This window comes from Phyllostomus hastatus, unplaced genomic scaffold (genome assembly GCF_019186645.2).
Source record: "Phyllostomus hastatus isolate PE091 unplaced genomic scaffold, TTU_PhHast_1.1 phas_scaffold_317, whole genome shotgun sequence".
Taxonomy (NCBI): Eukaryota; Metazoa; Chordata; class Mammalia; order Chiroptera; family Phyllostomidae; genus Phyllostomus; species Phyllostomus hastatus.
Genome location: NW_025334023.1, coordinates 3,008,150 through 3,023,305, shown reverse-complemented (window position 1 = coordinate 3,023,305; position 15,156 = coordinate 3,008,150). Strand labels below are relative to the sequence as shown.

At 41.7% G+C, this 15,156-nt stretch overlaps 1 protein-coding gene across 1 annotated transcript in view; it reads right to left on the bottom strand.

Moving 5' to 3' along the window:
- Positions 1–308: 308 nt before the first annotated feature.
- The window catches only part of PPME1 (protein phosphatase methylesterase 1), a 66,766-nt gene continuing 51,918 nt past the window's right edge, over positions 309–15,156 (bottom strand). The window contains exons 9-14 of the mRNA XM_045818282.1: positions 14,307–14,430; positions 8,532–8,661; positions 7,633–7,677; positions 3,472–3,536; positions 2,769–2,836; positions 309–1,526 (exon numbers count right to left, since the gene is read on the bottom strand). Coding sequence (XP_045674238.1) covers positions 1,508–1,526; positions 2,769–2,836; positions 3,472–3,536; positions 7,633–7,677; positions 8,532–8,661; positions 14,307–14,430 — 451 coding nt within the window. The 3' untranslated portion in view covers positions 309–1,507. The remainder of the gene's footprint in view (positions 1,527–2,768; positions 2,837–3,471; positions 3,537–7,632; positions 7,678–8,531; positions 8,662–14,306; positions 14,431–15,156) is intronic.

The window sequence follows — 15,156 nt, the reverse complement described above, 5'->3', positions numbered from 1 at the left end:
GGTGTTGGCAGATATGAAGCCACGAGTGGCTGAGGTCATGTGAACAGTGCACAGACTGTCCTGTTCTGAGCCCAAGTTGACAGAGCAAATAATTTGAAGAGCCAGCACTGGAACCCAGGTTTCCCTGGCTGTTGTACAGGCTGGCCCTGTCCATCCCAGTGGCATTCTAAATCTGGGGAGCAGGCAGAGCATATAATGCTGATGGGCTGCAGGAAAGGGCTTTCTGGAGCTCTGTGGTAGCTAAATCCAATGAGCTATCCCCCTGCCCACAGACCACCAGAAATAAGGTCAACTTCATAAAGACTACATAGGTAAAGGTTGGGAGATATTTATTTTCTTTAACAAGGTCATAAATAACAAAGAAACAAAGTAGGTCCCAGACTCTGGACCGTGCAGCAGGACAGGAGTAGGAAGTTGCTGGGTGGAAAGGTGGAGGGGCTACGCATCAGCTCAGACAGACACGGAAGAGATGGGCTGCAGGAGACTGCCCCTCCCTGCTCTTGGAAATGGCATGGCTGGGCAGCAGGGGGAGCCGCAGTGCTGTGATGAGGCAGCTGGGAGAGGGCAAAGAGTGGGGATGCTGGGCTGTACAGTTGCTATGAACAGTGACATGGAAACCACAAATGCCAAAGACAAGCTGTGTGGGTCTGGAAGAGGTAAGCGGGCACTCTGCACACCTCCAGGGACTAATTATGAAAACGGTTAAATTTGACTCTTAAAAACTGCACAGGCTTTGGCCTGTGGCTTTGTGCATGGGCTGTACTTAACCTGGGTTGCTCTGTGACAGGTGAGGGCTCAAAAGGCCCCTGGAACAACCTGGCCTCAGCCCAGGGCAGGTGCCCAGACATGTGGGAGTGGGACAGTGGGCTCTCCCCAGGTGGGAGGCCATGTGCTTGAACTGGCTGGACCTGATTTTCAGGCTGGTTTCTTGTGATGCTATCCATCACCCCTCCTTATACCTAAGAATTGGATCCTGGACTCCATGGGTCTTCCAAGTCTAAAAGAATAAGACTGTGATAAAAAGGTACCTGACTGGTATTTTATTTGAAAGGGGAAAATAAAGACAACCCTGTGCATGGCCCATCCCCTGAGGTAGGGCAGGACCATGCCAAGAACAATCTCAAGGAAATGAGGTCCCTGAGCCTGAGGAGACATTTGGACCCAGGTGCATTGCCTAGTGCCAGGAACAGGGGGCCCAGCGTGGCAGTTCAGATGGAGGCTTTACCCTAGGTAAGGCAGGATGAACAGGCAGACCCCTGAACAGGGAAGGGATAGGATCTGGGGAGCCTTGGACTAGGGAGGCTGATGGTGGTCAAAGGCCCTGGAAAACAATGCTTTTGGCAGAAATACACGAAAGGGTTTATACATCTGGGATGCCCGTCTACAGGAAGCCGGTGTCACATGGTCGGGCAGAATGGTGAAGAAGAGACAGCGGCATCACAGTGGCCTCTGGTGCGATGTATTTACAACAGAGCTCGATGTTGAGAAAGGGGAGAATAGCAGGTCACTAACAGCCAGGAAACACACTGTGAAGAATGGAAAGAGAAGGGAAAACAAATGTACCCTGCCTCCTTCAGGAAGCCCTTCCTAATGACCACCAAGACCCTTGCAGATCTATCCCACCTCCCACAGACCCAGCCAGGGCTATACACAGGGTCTGCTCCTAGCGCACTGCTGTTTTGACCAAGCTCCAAATGGTCCAGGGCCCCAAACTCTACTTATTAAAAGAAAATAAGTCTTTACAGTCAACTCCTGGGACCCATCAACGGTCAGCTGCCTGAGGGGTGGCTCACTTTGACAGGCTGCTGTCATCATTTCCCATGCCTCCCCTGCCCTGTCACCCTCACCTCTTGGGCCCAGTTCTCTAATGCAGAAGCCATTTCTTTTTAACATTTCTTCTTCAAACTTTCTAAGGGTGGGGAACAGGGACCCTCACCAAAACCAGATAAGAGGCTTTCCAGCTTACAGGCGTGACTCTGCATCAGGCTGTGGGCTCTCTGAGGACCGCTCACGAAGGCTAAGAGCTGGCTGAAGTGGGGCCAGGACCGTGTGGTTTGGGTCACCATGCTTCTCTGCCTCCTCCTCAACAAGGAGCCCAACTGTTTCTCCCTGATCAGTTGCAGGGCATCCTAAGATGAAGGCATCCTTTTTCCTTCCAGACCAGTGATTCTCAACTGGGAGTATTTTTGCCTTCCTTGAGATTTTGTAAATCTGGAGACATTTTTGCTTGTCACAACTATCAGTGTGTGGGGTGCTACCGGCTTTTAGTACACGGAGCCCAAGGATGTTAGACATCCTGCAAAGCACAGGACAGCCCTCAATACCAAGGATTACCAGTCCCAATGTCCGCAGTGCTGAGGCTGGAAACCCTGTTCTGGATCGCTGCACAGCCTCCATGACCTGCCCCACCTTCCTTGGGAGCAGGGCAGGAGAAGGCACACAGAACTCCTCCAAAGCCAGGGAAAGCACTGATTCCCATTCCAGCCTGCTCAGAAAAGGGCCACCTCAATAAGATGTGCACATCGTGGTGAGGGGGGTGAGGGACAAGGCAGAGTTTAACCTCAGCTAGCAACAACCCACTGGCCCAGAGAACACAAACACACAACGAAGGCACTGCAGAAACACACATGTTGGGGCTCTGTGTGAGGAGGAAGAATAAAGACATGGTGACCCAACCAGACAGGGTTAAGGAAGAGATTTACAACAAATATCTTTCTGTTGGGGTTGGCCAACACTACTGGGCTCCTTAAGCCTTTGTACTTCCTTACCACTGGAATCCACCGATGGGCTCCGCAAACCTGTGCCGGATCAGGAAAGTGGCAACAGCTTCAGCTACCTAAAAAACAGAGAGATGTTCCAAGCCATATGGAGGTTAGCAATGGGCCTCATTCTTGGAGGTCCTGGGGGCTTCTGTTGGAAGGTTAGGCTCTGCAGTGAACTTATAGTCCTACAGGTCTGGGGAGCTTGAGATCAAAAGGACCCGGGTCCCGCTGTGGCTAGGAGATTCCTCCCTATCCTTGCCAGGAATGGGTCCAGAGAAGTCAAAAGAAATGATGTGAAGGCTTATTTATCCCCTTGAGAGTTTCAAAGTACCTTTTTCCTATAGAGGGAGTGCATCTTATTAATTCCTAACTGCTAATATAATTCAGGGAGCCATTTCTATACCAATTATTCCTTTTTCTATACAGCTTTTGGGGATAATGGAAAAATAGAGCTTAAGATCTTAACCATAAGGCCCAAGAGTGAAACAGCAGGGCATCAGTACCTCCTCGGCCCATACACAGAAAGACAAGACCAGAGCCAGCTGTCAGGGGAGGGTGTGGGGAGCTGGTGGAGCTGCATCTGTGTGGGCAAGATAATAGCTGCAGGCAGCACAGACTGACTCAAAGACATGTTCTATCTTCTGTGAAACCCAAGGTTGTTCTCACAGAAGTCCTCACAACTCTCACAGCCACCAAGCACCAGGCTCACCTTATCCGGAGCATCCTCATGGACTGCGTGGCCACACTGAGGTAGCACCTGCATCTGGAACTTCCCTGGAAAGGAAACAAACCCAGGCAACCTCAGGGACTAAAACAGCTCTCTACCGCTGCAGCCTCACAGGACGCTCCAGGATCCCAGGGTGTCTCCCTCCCTGTCTCCCCCAGTACTAGACCCAGTTACCAAGCCTTTAAGGAGGATGGTAATACTTGTATCTTGGACAAATAATTTTCCCTTCACTGTTCCTTCTGCAACTACTTAATGTGCATTCACATGAGGCCAGACATATAGGAAGAAACAGTTCCTGCTTTCAGGGGACTTGCTGCAGTCCGGAGGGGGAACGAAACACAAGAACTAACATTTTAATGCAACATGTAGTTCCTATCATTAAACTGCACATGTGGAACTGGAAGAATATAAGAAAGGGGGCTTCACAACCAAACAGGGATCCAGGGAGGCTTCCCACATGGAAGAAAACAGCCTACACAAAGAGAAGAAGATGAAATGGCATTTGTTCCAAGAAATAAAAAGTTTGGCATGGTACTTATAAGAGTTAATAATGAGGCTGAAAAGATAAGCAAGGACCATACCATTAAGGGTTTTGTAAGCTATGTTATGGATTTTGAAATTATGACAAGTTCCCATTAGAGTATTTAACTATGTGCCAGACACTGTAGTAAGCACTTCTTCACACTGTCTTGTGGAACACGGTAAGCTCGCTGCTAATGTGATAGCTACTAAGGGTACTCAGAGGTCAGTGGTGACTAATAAAGTAAGATCCTTAAGCAGATGAAAAGATATGGGACCCAGAACTCCTAAAGGAAGAGACAGCAGCCTCTCAGAGCCTCATTTACAAAATAAGGGAGTAAGCTCTGAAAGCCCTCCTGGTCACTACATTCTTACCCCACATACACAGTGATTTAAAACTCTTTCAAAATACTCTTCTATTCATGTTTTAAGTTGATTCTCAAACCTACCCTATAAAACTAAGCAGAACATAGCAGCATTATTTACAATAGTCAAGTACTAGAAACAGCCTAAGCGCCCATCAGTAAATGAGTGGATCAAAAACCTGTGGTACATTTACACAATGGAATTCTATGCAGCAGAAAGAAAAATAGAAGCTCCTACCCTTTGCAACAGCATGCATGGAACTGGAGAGCGTTATGCTAAAGCGGAATAAGCCAGGGGGTGAAAGACAAATACCATGTGATTTCACCTATAAGTGGAACCTAATCAACAAAACAAATAAGCAAGCGAAACAGAATGAAGACATGGAATAAAGAACAAACTGACAGTGACCAGAGGGGACCGGGGAGGGGATAATGGTAGAAATAAGGAAAAGGGTCAAGTCAGAGGACATGTATATAAAGGACCCATGGACAAGGACAACAGGGGGTGGGGGGAGGACTGAGTGTGGGAGAGGGGGATGGGCAGGTAAGAGCACTTGAGGAAAAATGGAGACAAGTACGTAATTCAACAACAGTAAAAAAATTTTTAAAAGAAACTAAGCAGGACAAACACTGAAATTCTTTTCTGAGATGATAAAACTGACCGAGGCCATGATTAGTAAAGTGATTTGCCCAAGGCAGCTTAATTAATAGAGCAATTAAGACCATTCCACTCAGTAAGGCCCAGCTAATGGTCCTCCTCTTGCAGGAAGCTGCCCCAGGTACTCCAGTCTGTCCTCCTCTCCCAAGAATCTCTTAATGTACCACTGTGACGTCATTTGAATCCAAACAGAGCAGTGGGTACCCTTCTTGCTCTGTAAGCTTATATTTGATATGCCACTGGTGCTTGTCTCCCTAGCAGTGTGTCATTTCTGTAAGGCCAGGGGCTAGTATCATTACTTACTCTATATCCCTAATAAAGTCCAACACAGAGCAAGAAATTGAACAAGTACTGATACTTAGTAAGTCCTAGATGAGTGAATAATTGAGCAAATGGCCTGAAGGAATCTAGAATTCCAACCACCCTGGGATTAATAATACTAGGGATGCATTTCTTGTTCCTCTTTGAAAGAATGGGTATCTGGAATCAAGGAGAACTCACACATACTAACACTGTGTCCAGTACACATAAAATAACATGATCATGGGCAATCCTCACAATTATTCTGAGGTGGGCAGATTTCTAAACCCTCCCCTTTTATGTTACAGAAGAGGAACCTTAATTTTAGAGAACCTAATTCTTTTACCCAAACTGTACCATAAATGAGTGCTGGGTTTCCAGGATTCTATAACTAACTCAGCTAGCTTAACACTATGCTGGGAAAGCTGAGGTTAGAAATCTATGCCGATTTAGCCTTTTCCCATTGCTTTATGAACTGTTCCTCATTCCAGCCATTCAGTCTCTATACTTACGCGGTACTTTGAAAGAGAAGATGGTCTTGGCATAACCCTTACTAGAGAAACAGTGAGGAATCATGACTGCTTCCTGGACAGAGTGACATTATCACCTGTTGCTCTTACTTCTCCCACATTTTTTCATTTAAACCTCACACAGATGTATTGAGATAAATCATTATCTTCATTTTATAGGTGAAAAAACTCTGCATTAAAGAAATTAGCAATTCACTCAGGCCACAAAAGCAGTAACAGGGATTCAAACACAGAACTGTCTGATTCCAAGGCTGGTGGTCCATACTGCTTCCATATGCTGGGCCAGTCCAGATCAACTGCTTTCAGATAATATCAGGCAGGGGCCATGTTTGATTCTTCTGTCTGCCCAGCATCAAGCACAGGCCTTGCCCAGAAAGACTGCTTAGAAAAGGCTTTCTTGAATTGAATTCAAGCAAAGGTGTTTAAGCTCAGAATTACCAACATCAGTACCATAAAAATCATAGTCTTAGTCCATGGTCCTTCTCCAGGCTTCAGAACACTATGTATTTGGAGGAAGGAACAGGTATGAGGGCCGGGGACCAGAGTTTATAAATTATTCAGGAGCCTCTGAACTACTACTGTGAGGGAATATACCCCCCCCATTTTTTTGGAGAGCTTGAGGACAGCTAAGAGAACAGTCTGAGGGGCCCATGAAATGGCAAAGTGAGATGATCAACAGGTTTGGTACATGGGCCAGATCTGGAGCTCAGAAGAGAAGAGGTTTGAGTTAGTGTGTAGCTTTGGGAGTTATCAGGGTATAAACAGAAGCCATGAGATTGCCCAGGGACAGTAAGTAGAAAAGGAAGGTCAAGAACACAATCCATTTAAGCCTGAAACATTGGCCTTGGGGTTCACACCTCTTCTTCCCATCACCCAAAAGGTGCTAGTGTCTACTGACTTCACCTTTGCCTCACCTTCATCCACACGAAAACAAGAGCCTCTACAAAATAGGTTCCGACACCGCCACTGACATCTGGCCAACACACCTGGACCTGAGCACAACATGTCACTTTCCTACTCATTAACCTCATGACGCCTGTGAGGCTACCATCAATTTTCTCATTTTACCGAATGAGAAAACTAAAGCTAAGCAGGTCAAGAGCTAGCCCAGTGTCAAAAAATTAGTAGGAAAGAAGCAATACTCAAATCCAGTTCTCCAAAGCTCAAAACACTTGCTTTTACCAACCACCTTACCATGCTGTCTTCTAAATATAGTTTACACTTATGTTGCCTAATTTTAGCCCTTACAACTCTGAGACATAAGTGGTGGTGTAATTCTCATTTTTAGAAGGGGGAAAAAAGTCAAAGCTCAGGAAAGGGAAATACTTGTCCATAATCATAGCGGGTCAGGAGCAGAGGCAGATGCCAAATTTGGATCTAACTCTAAAGCTCAAGCTCTTTCCGCTGCATCTCACCATCTCAGAATATTAATTTTCACACGACTCTGACCCTTTCCTTTCTCTCAGAGGATGACCTAGGGCAGCAATTTTCAAGTGGTGTGCTGCAAGACTTTTAAAAACATGCAATACCTGACTATTTAGTCAGGGGTATTGACCTCTTTTCCCTTAGATTGTCAAATTTAAAAAAATGACAACAGCCAACACAATAGCCATCCAGTGTGAATGAATCAAAATTCTACCTATTTTTTTGTCAGATCATCAACAATTTTTTTTGGTGTGCCGCAGAATTTCAGTAATTAGTTTATGTGTGCCATGAGATGAAAAACATTGAAAATCACTGACCTAGGGATATAAATTTCTTGATGACTTACCTTGCATTTGGCCAATAGTCAGATCTTTATCCAATCTATCAACACCTAGGAAAAAAAAAAAGAGAATCCATAAGTAGCTTATTAGGAAAGGCCATGTGAAGTAGGTTTTACTATTCAAGTATGAAGTAAAAATTGTGACAAAGTTGCAAACATGAAGTCATTCTCAATTCATGTTAATGACAATCCTAACTCCCTGAGGGTATATTCTCACCACAGGAAGCTTGCCAGGCAATCACTTTGCTCATTTAAACTGGTATCTGAAAACAGGGTTTTACTTTTTAAAATTTCCATTATACTCAGAATATCCTTACACCACTCTAGGAGAAGGACTTGGGCTTGACCAGGTACAGAGGCCAGGCCAGAATCAGGCCATCCCAGGTGGATGCTTATGCTTCATTAGGTTTAGGGATCTGGTGTGGGGAAGAGAAAGGGCACAAATGAGTGAGGATGGTACTTCACCTTGGAAGTCACTACCCATTTGGTGGGTAGTTATATATAACAAGAACATATTCAGATGGCAATATACCTACACTGCTATGGACTGAAATTGTGTCCCCCCAAAATCAAGATGGAATTAAGGTTAAATGAAGAAGCAATTGGGTTAAATAGGGTCATAAAGGTGAGACCCTCGTCTGACAGGATTAGTAACCTTATAAGAATAAACACCAGAGAGTTTGCTCTTGCTCCCTCTCGGCCACATAAGGACACAGCGAGAAGGCAGTTGTCTGCAAGCCAGTAAGAAAGCTCTCACCAGAACACGACCACGCTGGTACCCTGATCTCAGACTTTCTGCCTCCAGAACTGTGAGAAAATAAATTTGTTGTTTGAGCCACCCAGTCTATGCCATTTTGCCATGGCAGCCCTAACTGACTAATACACAGACACACGTACACACTTACCAGCCAAGAGCAGCAATTTAGGAATAGGACAACTAAGAAACAGATTGGATAAGCCTCGGAACCAGCCATCCCAATATTTTTCTGTTTTTGCCAGTTCAATTCTCCAAGTGTATGGATGGTCTTTCTTGGTCTGGAGGAATAAGAGCAAGTTCTGAGTCTCTGAGGGCAATCCCTGGAGGAACAGAATAAAAACTAGGTCCCTGGGAAAAGGAAAGGGAAGGAAACTAGTACTTACTAAGGGCCTACTATGTCCCAGACATTTTAATATACATTTAATCCTTATAACAGCCTTTATATTGTTGTTATTTCCATGTTTAGATAATTAGAGGTTTGCCTTTACTTCTATTAGCTTCAGTGAACTTAGACATTTTCTTAAGATTACAAAATTAGTAAATGGTAGAGCCAAGACTGAGCTTCTTTTATATCCATTTGGCAAAAAGAACACACCATCACATTACAAAAAACATGTTACAGTATGAAATAATGTTTATCTTATAATATTAAGTAAAAGAAGCAGAGTACAACATGTCATCTAAGTTAGGATTACCACTGGAAAAATGTGGTATACTTTGGGAAGGAACTGGAAGGAAATACTGAAAATATGTTGATTTGTTGATAGAGAATTTTTCCTTATATTTTGATTTAATATAATAATATAATGTCCCTGCACAGTAATTTAAAAAAGGAAAGTTGACACAAATAAGACAAAATGTCAATTATCTGTTAAATCTCAGTATAAAGTAGAAGTTGCAAGAGTATATATATACTCATCAAATGCACTCTGAACAAAAAAAAATCTCTATACTTTTCTGCATCATTAAAAATTTGAACTACTATAACTGAAATAAATAATTGGGACACTAAGTCAACCACAATATAAAAATCAAGAAGTAAACATGAGACAGCAATATATTATATTAAAGATCACTGCATGGTTAAGATGCCCACATTATCCTAAGCAACCTGCAGATTCAACACAACCCTATCAAAATCCCAATGGTGTTTTTTTTAAAAAATAGAAAAATTTATCCTAAAATTCATAAGGAATCTCAAGGGACCGTGACCAGCCAAAAAAATTTTGAAAAAGAAAAAAAATTGGAGGACTCACACTCTCTGATTTTGAAACATATTAAAAAGTAATCATGCCCTGGCTGGCGTAGCTCAGTGGATTGAGAACGGGTTGCAAACCAGACATCATAGGTTCAATTCCCAGTCAGGGCACATGCCTAGGTTGCAGGCCATGGCCCCCAGCAACCGCACATTGATGTTTCTCTTTCTCTCTCTTTCTCTTTCTCTCTCTCTCTCCCTTCCCTCTCTAAAAATAAATAAATAAAATCTTTTTAAAAAAATAAAAAAAAAGTAATCAAAACAGCATAGTACTGGTATACAGACAGACAAATGCACCAATGGAATAAACCAGAAAGCCCAGAAATAAACTTTCACATATATGGTCAAATGATCTTGGACAGGAACACCAAGACCACTCAATGGGGAAAGAACAATCTTTTCAACAAATGGTGCTGGGACAACCGAATATTCACATGCAAAAAAATGAAGTTACATCTCCAAACTCATGCCATACAAAAAATGAACTCCAAATGGAGCACAGGCCTAAATATAAGAACTAAAACTAGAAAACTCTTAGAAGAAAACATAGGCATAAATCTTTGTGAGTTTGAGCTAGGCAAAACCTTCTTAGATATGACAGACACCAGAAGCACAAGTAACAAAACAAAAAGTAGATAAATGGGATTTCATCAAAATCTAACTTTTGCACTTCCAAGAATACCATCAAGAATATGAAAAGACAGCCCATGGGAGAAAATATTTGCAAATCACATATATGAACACACTTACAACTTAGTAATAAAAAACAAATAACCATATTTAAAATGGGCAAAGGATCTGAACAGATATTTCTCCAGAGAAGATACACACACAAATGACCAATAAGCACACAAAAAGATGCTCAGCCTCAACAGTCATTAGGATAATGCAAACCAAAACCATAAGAAAGGTTATAATAAAAAACAAAGACAATGGCAAGTACTGACAAGGATGTAGAAAAACTGGATCCCTCATACACTGCTGGTGGGAATGTAAAATGGTACCAGAACTTTGGATAACATAGGCTGGCTGTTCCGCAAATGATTAAACATAGAATTACCATCGAACAGTTCCACTCACAGGTGTATAGCCAGGAGAAATAAAAACCCATGCCCATGCCCTGGCTGGCGTAGCTCAGTGGACTGAGCGCGGGCTGCGAACCAAAATGTCGCAGGTTCGATTCCCAGTCAGGGTACACACCTGGGTTGCAGGCCATGACCCAGCAACCACACACTGATGTTTCTCTCTCTCTCTCTCTCTCTCTCTCTCTCTCTCTCTCTCTCTCTCTCTCTCTCTCTCTCTCTCTCTCTCTCCCCTCTCTGAAAATAAATAAAATCTTAAAAAAAACACAAAAACAAACAAACTAAAAAACCCATGCCCACACAAAAACTTGTACACAAATGTTTGTACCAACATTACTCATAAACAAAATGTGGGAACAACCCAAGTGTCCATTAACTGATGGATAAAAAATGTAGTCTATCTGTATAATGGAATATTATTCAGCCATAAATAGGAATGAAGTACTAACACATGCTATGACATGGATGAACTTTGAAAATGTTAGGCTCAGGTGAAAGAAGCTAGTCACAAAAGATCACATATTATATAATTTCATTTATATTAAATGCCCAGATTAGGCAAATCTATAGAGAAAGAAAATAGATTAGTAGTTCCTTAGGGATGGGAAGGTTAGGAAAAAATGAAAAGTGACTAATAATAGTGTAAACATTATTTTTAAAGTGATGAAAATGTTCTAAAATTAAACTGTTGTGATGGTTGCATAATTTTGTGACTATACTTAAAAAAACCAATGAACTATATACTTTGGATAAGTTATCTCTCAATAACACAGTTAAAAAAGAGATTTATGCATAAAGGACAACTGTCTCCTGAACAACTGAAGTTTATTCCTTTAAGGACTGAAGCCTAAATATTTTCCTTTTCTTTTCAGCATTTGAACAATTTTGTATTAGATTTGCCTGACCCTCCCCCATTAAATGTATATCTTTATCTTCTTTTACAGAGCAGAATAGATGCAACTGACTTCTTATGTATGTCTCAGGGTCATTTCAAACACCACTTTTTATATTGTGCTACAGAAGAGATGCTCCAAAAGGTTTAATGGGTCATAAACAGCCCCTGGATACCAAGCTTTAGAAGTTATAAATGCTTTTTGTTTTTGCTTTGTCATTGTTAAGTTTAATTTGTATTAACATTTTCTCCATCATTTTATTTAATAAACTGAGTTACTTTACTGAGATATAATTGACATACAGCATTATGTAGGTTTAAGATGTACAAGTGTTCATTTGATACATTGATGCATTACAATATGATTACCACCATAGCATTAGATAATACCACCTCTCTCATGTGATGTAATTATCATTTCTTTTTTGTGGTAGGAACAATTAAGATCTAGTTTCTTAGCAACAACAGTATTATTGCCTATAATTACTATGCTGTGCATTAGGGCTCCAGGTCTTATTTACCTACTAGTTGCAAGAAATTGCAACTAGTTGACTGCTGTTTGGAGTTTCTTTGTGTCCTTCCTCAAGTATAGGCTGTTTAGTTATATCCCTTATCGGTGGTGTGCCTATATAACTTATGGGAGTTTATATGATTTCATATAATTGGGTGTATAAAATTTTGCCAAGAAAAAATGAGTTGGAATTAAAAATCAGAGAATCTGCCCTGACCAGTTGGCTCAGTTACTGCAGCAACTGACTGCGATTTCTGGTCAGGGCACTTACAAGATGCAACCAGTCAATGTTTCTCTCCCTCTCTTCCTCCCACCTTTCCTTTCTCTCTAAAACAAAACAAAACAAAACAAAACAAAACAAAACAAAACAAAACAAGAGGATCTGCTGTGTTTTAGCACTAATATTTATGTGTGACCATAGGCAAGTATATGTACCTGAGTTGTAAAACAGTGATAATACCTACAACAGAGAGCGAAACTGAGAATTAGATACGACAAATTTGAAGCACTCGGTGTAGACCCTACCATATAAAAGGTAGAAAGTAACTGATAGTTTGCATCAGAGTCTCAAACCTACTGAATACTATGTGATTACCTTGGACAAGTCTTTTCATCTGTTTCCACACTGTTAACATGGGAGAAAAGATTTTTCCTCACCTCTCAGAGTGCTGAGAGGGCAAACTGATCACTATGATCATTAAAACTGATCATTATGTATATTTTTGTAACCACCAAACAGGTACAAGATATTATTCATTGATCTTAAGGATGACAAGAAGATCCTCATTAAATAAAAAATATTGGTTTAAAAAAAGTACTTCTCCCTGGCTGGCGTAGCTCAGTGGGTTGAGCCCGGGCTGCGAACCAAAGTGTCGCAGGTTCAATTCCCAGTCAGGGCACATGCCTGGGTTGCAGGCCACAGCCCCCAGCAACCACACATTGATGTTTCTCCCTCTCTCTCTCTCTCTCTCTCTCTCTCTCTCTCTCTCTCTCTCTCTCTCTCTCTCCCCCTTCCCCTCTCTAAAAATAAATAAAAATATTTTTTAAAAAATTACTTCTCCCCTAGCTAACAGTAGCATTTCCAAGTGCAAAGAAATATTTCCAAATGCAAATCCATTCATTACCTGCCATTAGTAAGATGTTTATAGTCAACCCCCAAGAAGTCTGGGATCATGCACACTAATTATTTCTAAGAAAAAGCACCCCTTCTCACCACTATCCTCAAATCAATTGTTCATCAACTGCTCAGAGAACACTTTCTACACACACAATCCTGAGCTAAATGCTGAGGGAAATTTATATAGAACATTAGGTCCTGCCTTTAAAATACATAGGTGATTTTTGTTGGGAGACAATTCTTGGGCAATTCGAGGACACTGAATCTGCATTCTGACTACTAAAAGACCACAGTACCTTTGAATGTGCCTTATGAAAATAAGTCCTATGAGTTAGCCACAACCTCAAAAAGACCAAAGTGCTGCCCTGGCCGAGTGGCTCAGTTGGTTGGAGCACCATCCTGTACACCAAAAAGGATGAGGGTTCGATTTTTGGTCAGGGTGTATACCTAGGTTGCAGGCTTGATCTCCAGTCAGGGCGCATACGGGAGACAACCGATTGATGTTTCTCTCTCACACTCTCACTTTGATGATTCATTCTCTGCCCCCACCCCCCACCCCTTTCTAAAATCAGTAAACATGTCCTCAGGTGAGGATTGAGGGAAAAATATTTAAAAACCAAAAAGAACAAAGTGCTAAGTTGTGTCGTCTAAACTCTCAGTGCTGCACTGGGGAGGGACTGACATAAACTGAGGTCAGAAAGCTTCCCCAAGGAGATACACCTTAAAAGATGGGTAAGACTGGACAGGTTTAGTATAGAATGGTAGGAATAGGGATTTTCTTGTGAAATAAATCATAGGAACAGAAGTACAGAGGTGAGAAAGAGGCTGATGAGGGCTCAGTCTGTTTGAGGGTAGGGTATACACTGTAAATTTTATGTTGCAGTTTGTCAGCACTATCTAGAAGTGCCTTATATCTTACAGTTAACCTAAGTATCTATTATGATAATGTCTTTGCTCCCCTAAAATATCTAATGATAGACAAAAGGAATGTCACCTCCTCTTCAATATCCCCATACTCTGAACCATTCCCTACCCCATCATTCCAAAAATTCAGGCTTTTACCCACCTCCATGTCATCTTCCTTTTTCCTCTTGTTTACTAACTCACTTCCTTCTTCATCTTCTTCTTCTTCCTCTATAATTCCTTCCACTATAGATTTTGAGCCTTCTGGACTTGTAATTCCTTCACACCTAGGTTTTTTTAAGAAAGTGCTGTCACAAAACTCTCTGCTATACACAAACTATCTCAGAGATTCTAATACTTACAGTCTTTTATAATCAAATGTTAGTTAAAACTTAACAATGCTCCTGGGAGAAGGATATCAATAATGTGTTCTTTAAAAGGTACAAAGTAGGCCAGAACTGTGGAAGGTCATAACCAATGTACGACTATATTCCAGGAATGGTTTATAGTTCTTGCACCAATACTTTTCCACAGAAGCGAGTATCCACTTCCTGAGGAATGGTGACAAGAGTTTTATTGGCATTATTTTATATAATACTCTTAACCATCCTATGAAGTAGGCCTGAAGAGTTAAAAAATAATCCAAGATCACCTAGCTCATGAGTGGATGGAGCTGGTAGGCAAATTCAGGCCCAGTTACTTCTAAAGCATGGTATTTTTCTACTGCACCCTGCTTATAGCAGAATAAGACTCAAACAGAATGATAAAAAGCCCCACCTTTTTACTAGCTGATAGAAACTGGCAATTACAATAACCATGCCAGCTGAACCTTGCAGATTAGAACTCCTGATCCAACCAGATTGTCATTACAATGTCAATCTGTCATTGACAGATTGTACAATGTACACTGTCATTTTTCCTCTAAGGACAATATCACTTTAATTTTACAGGGCAAAAAGCCAGGGTTCTTCAACTCATAAATTGCAAGAAAAAAAATGAGAGAGATAGAAGTG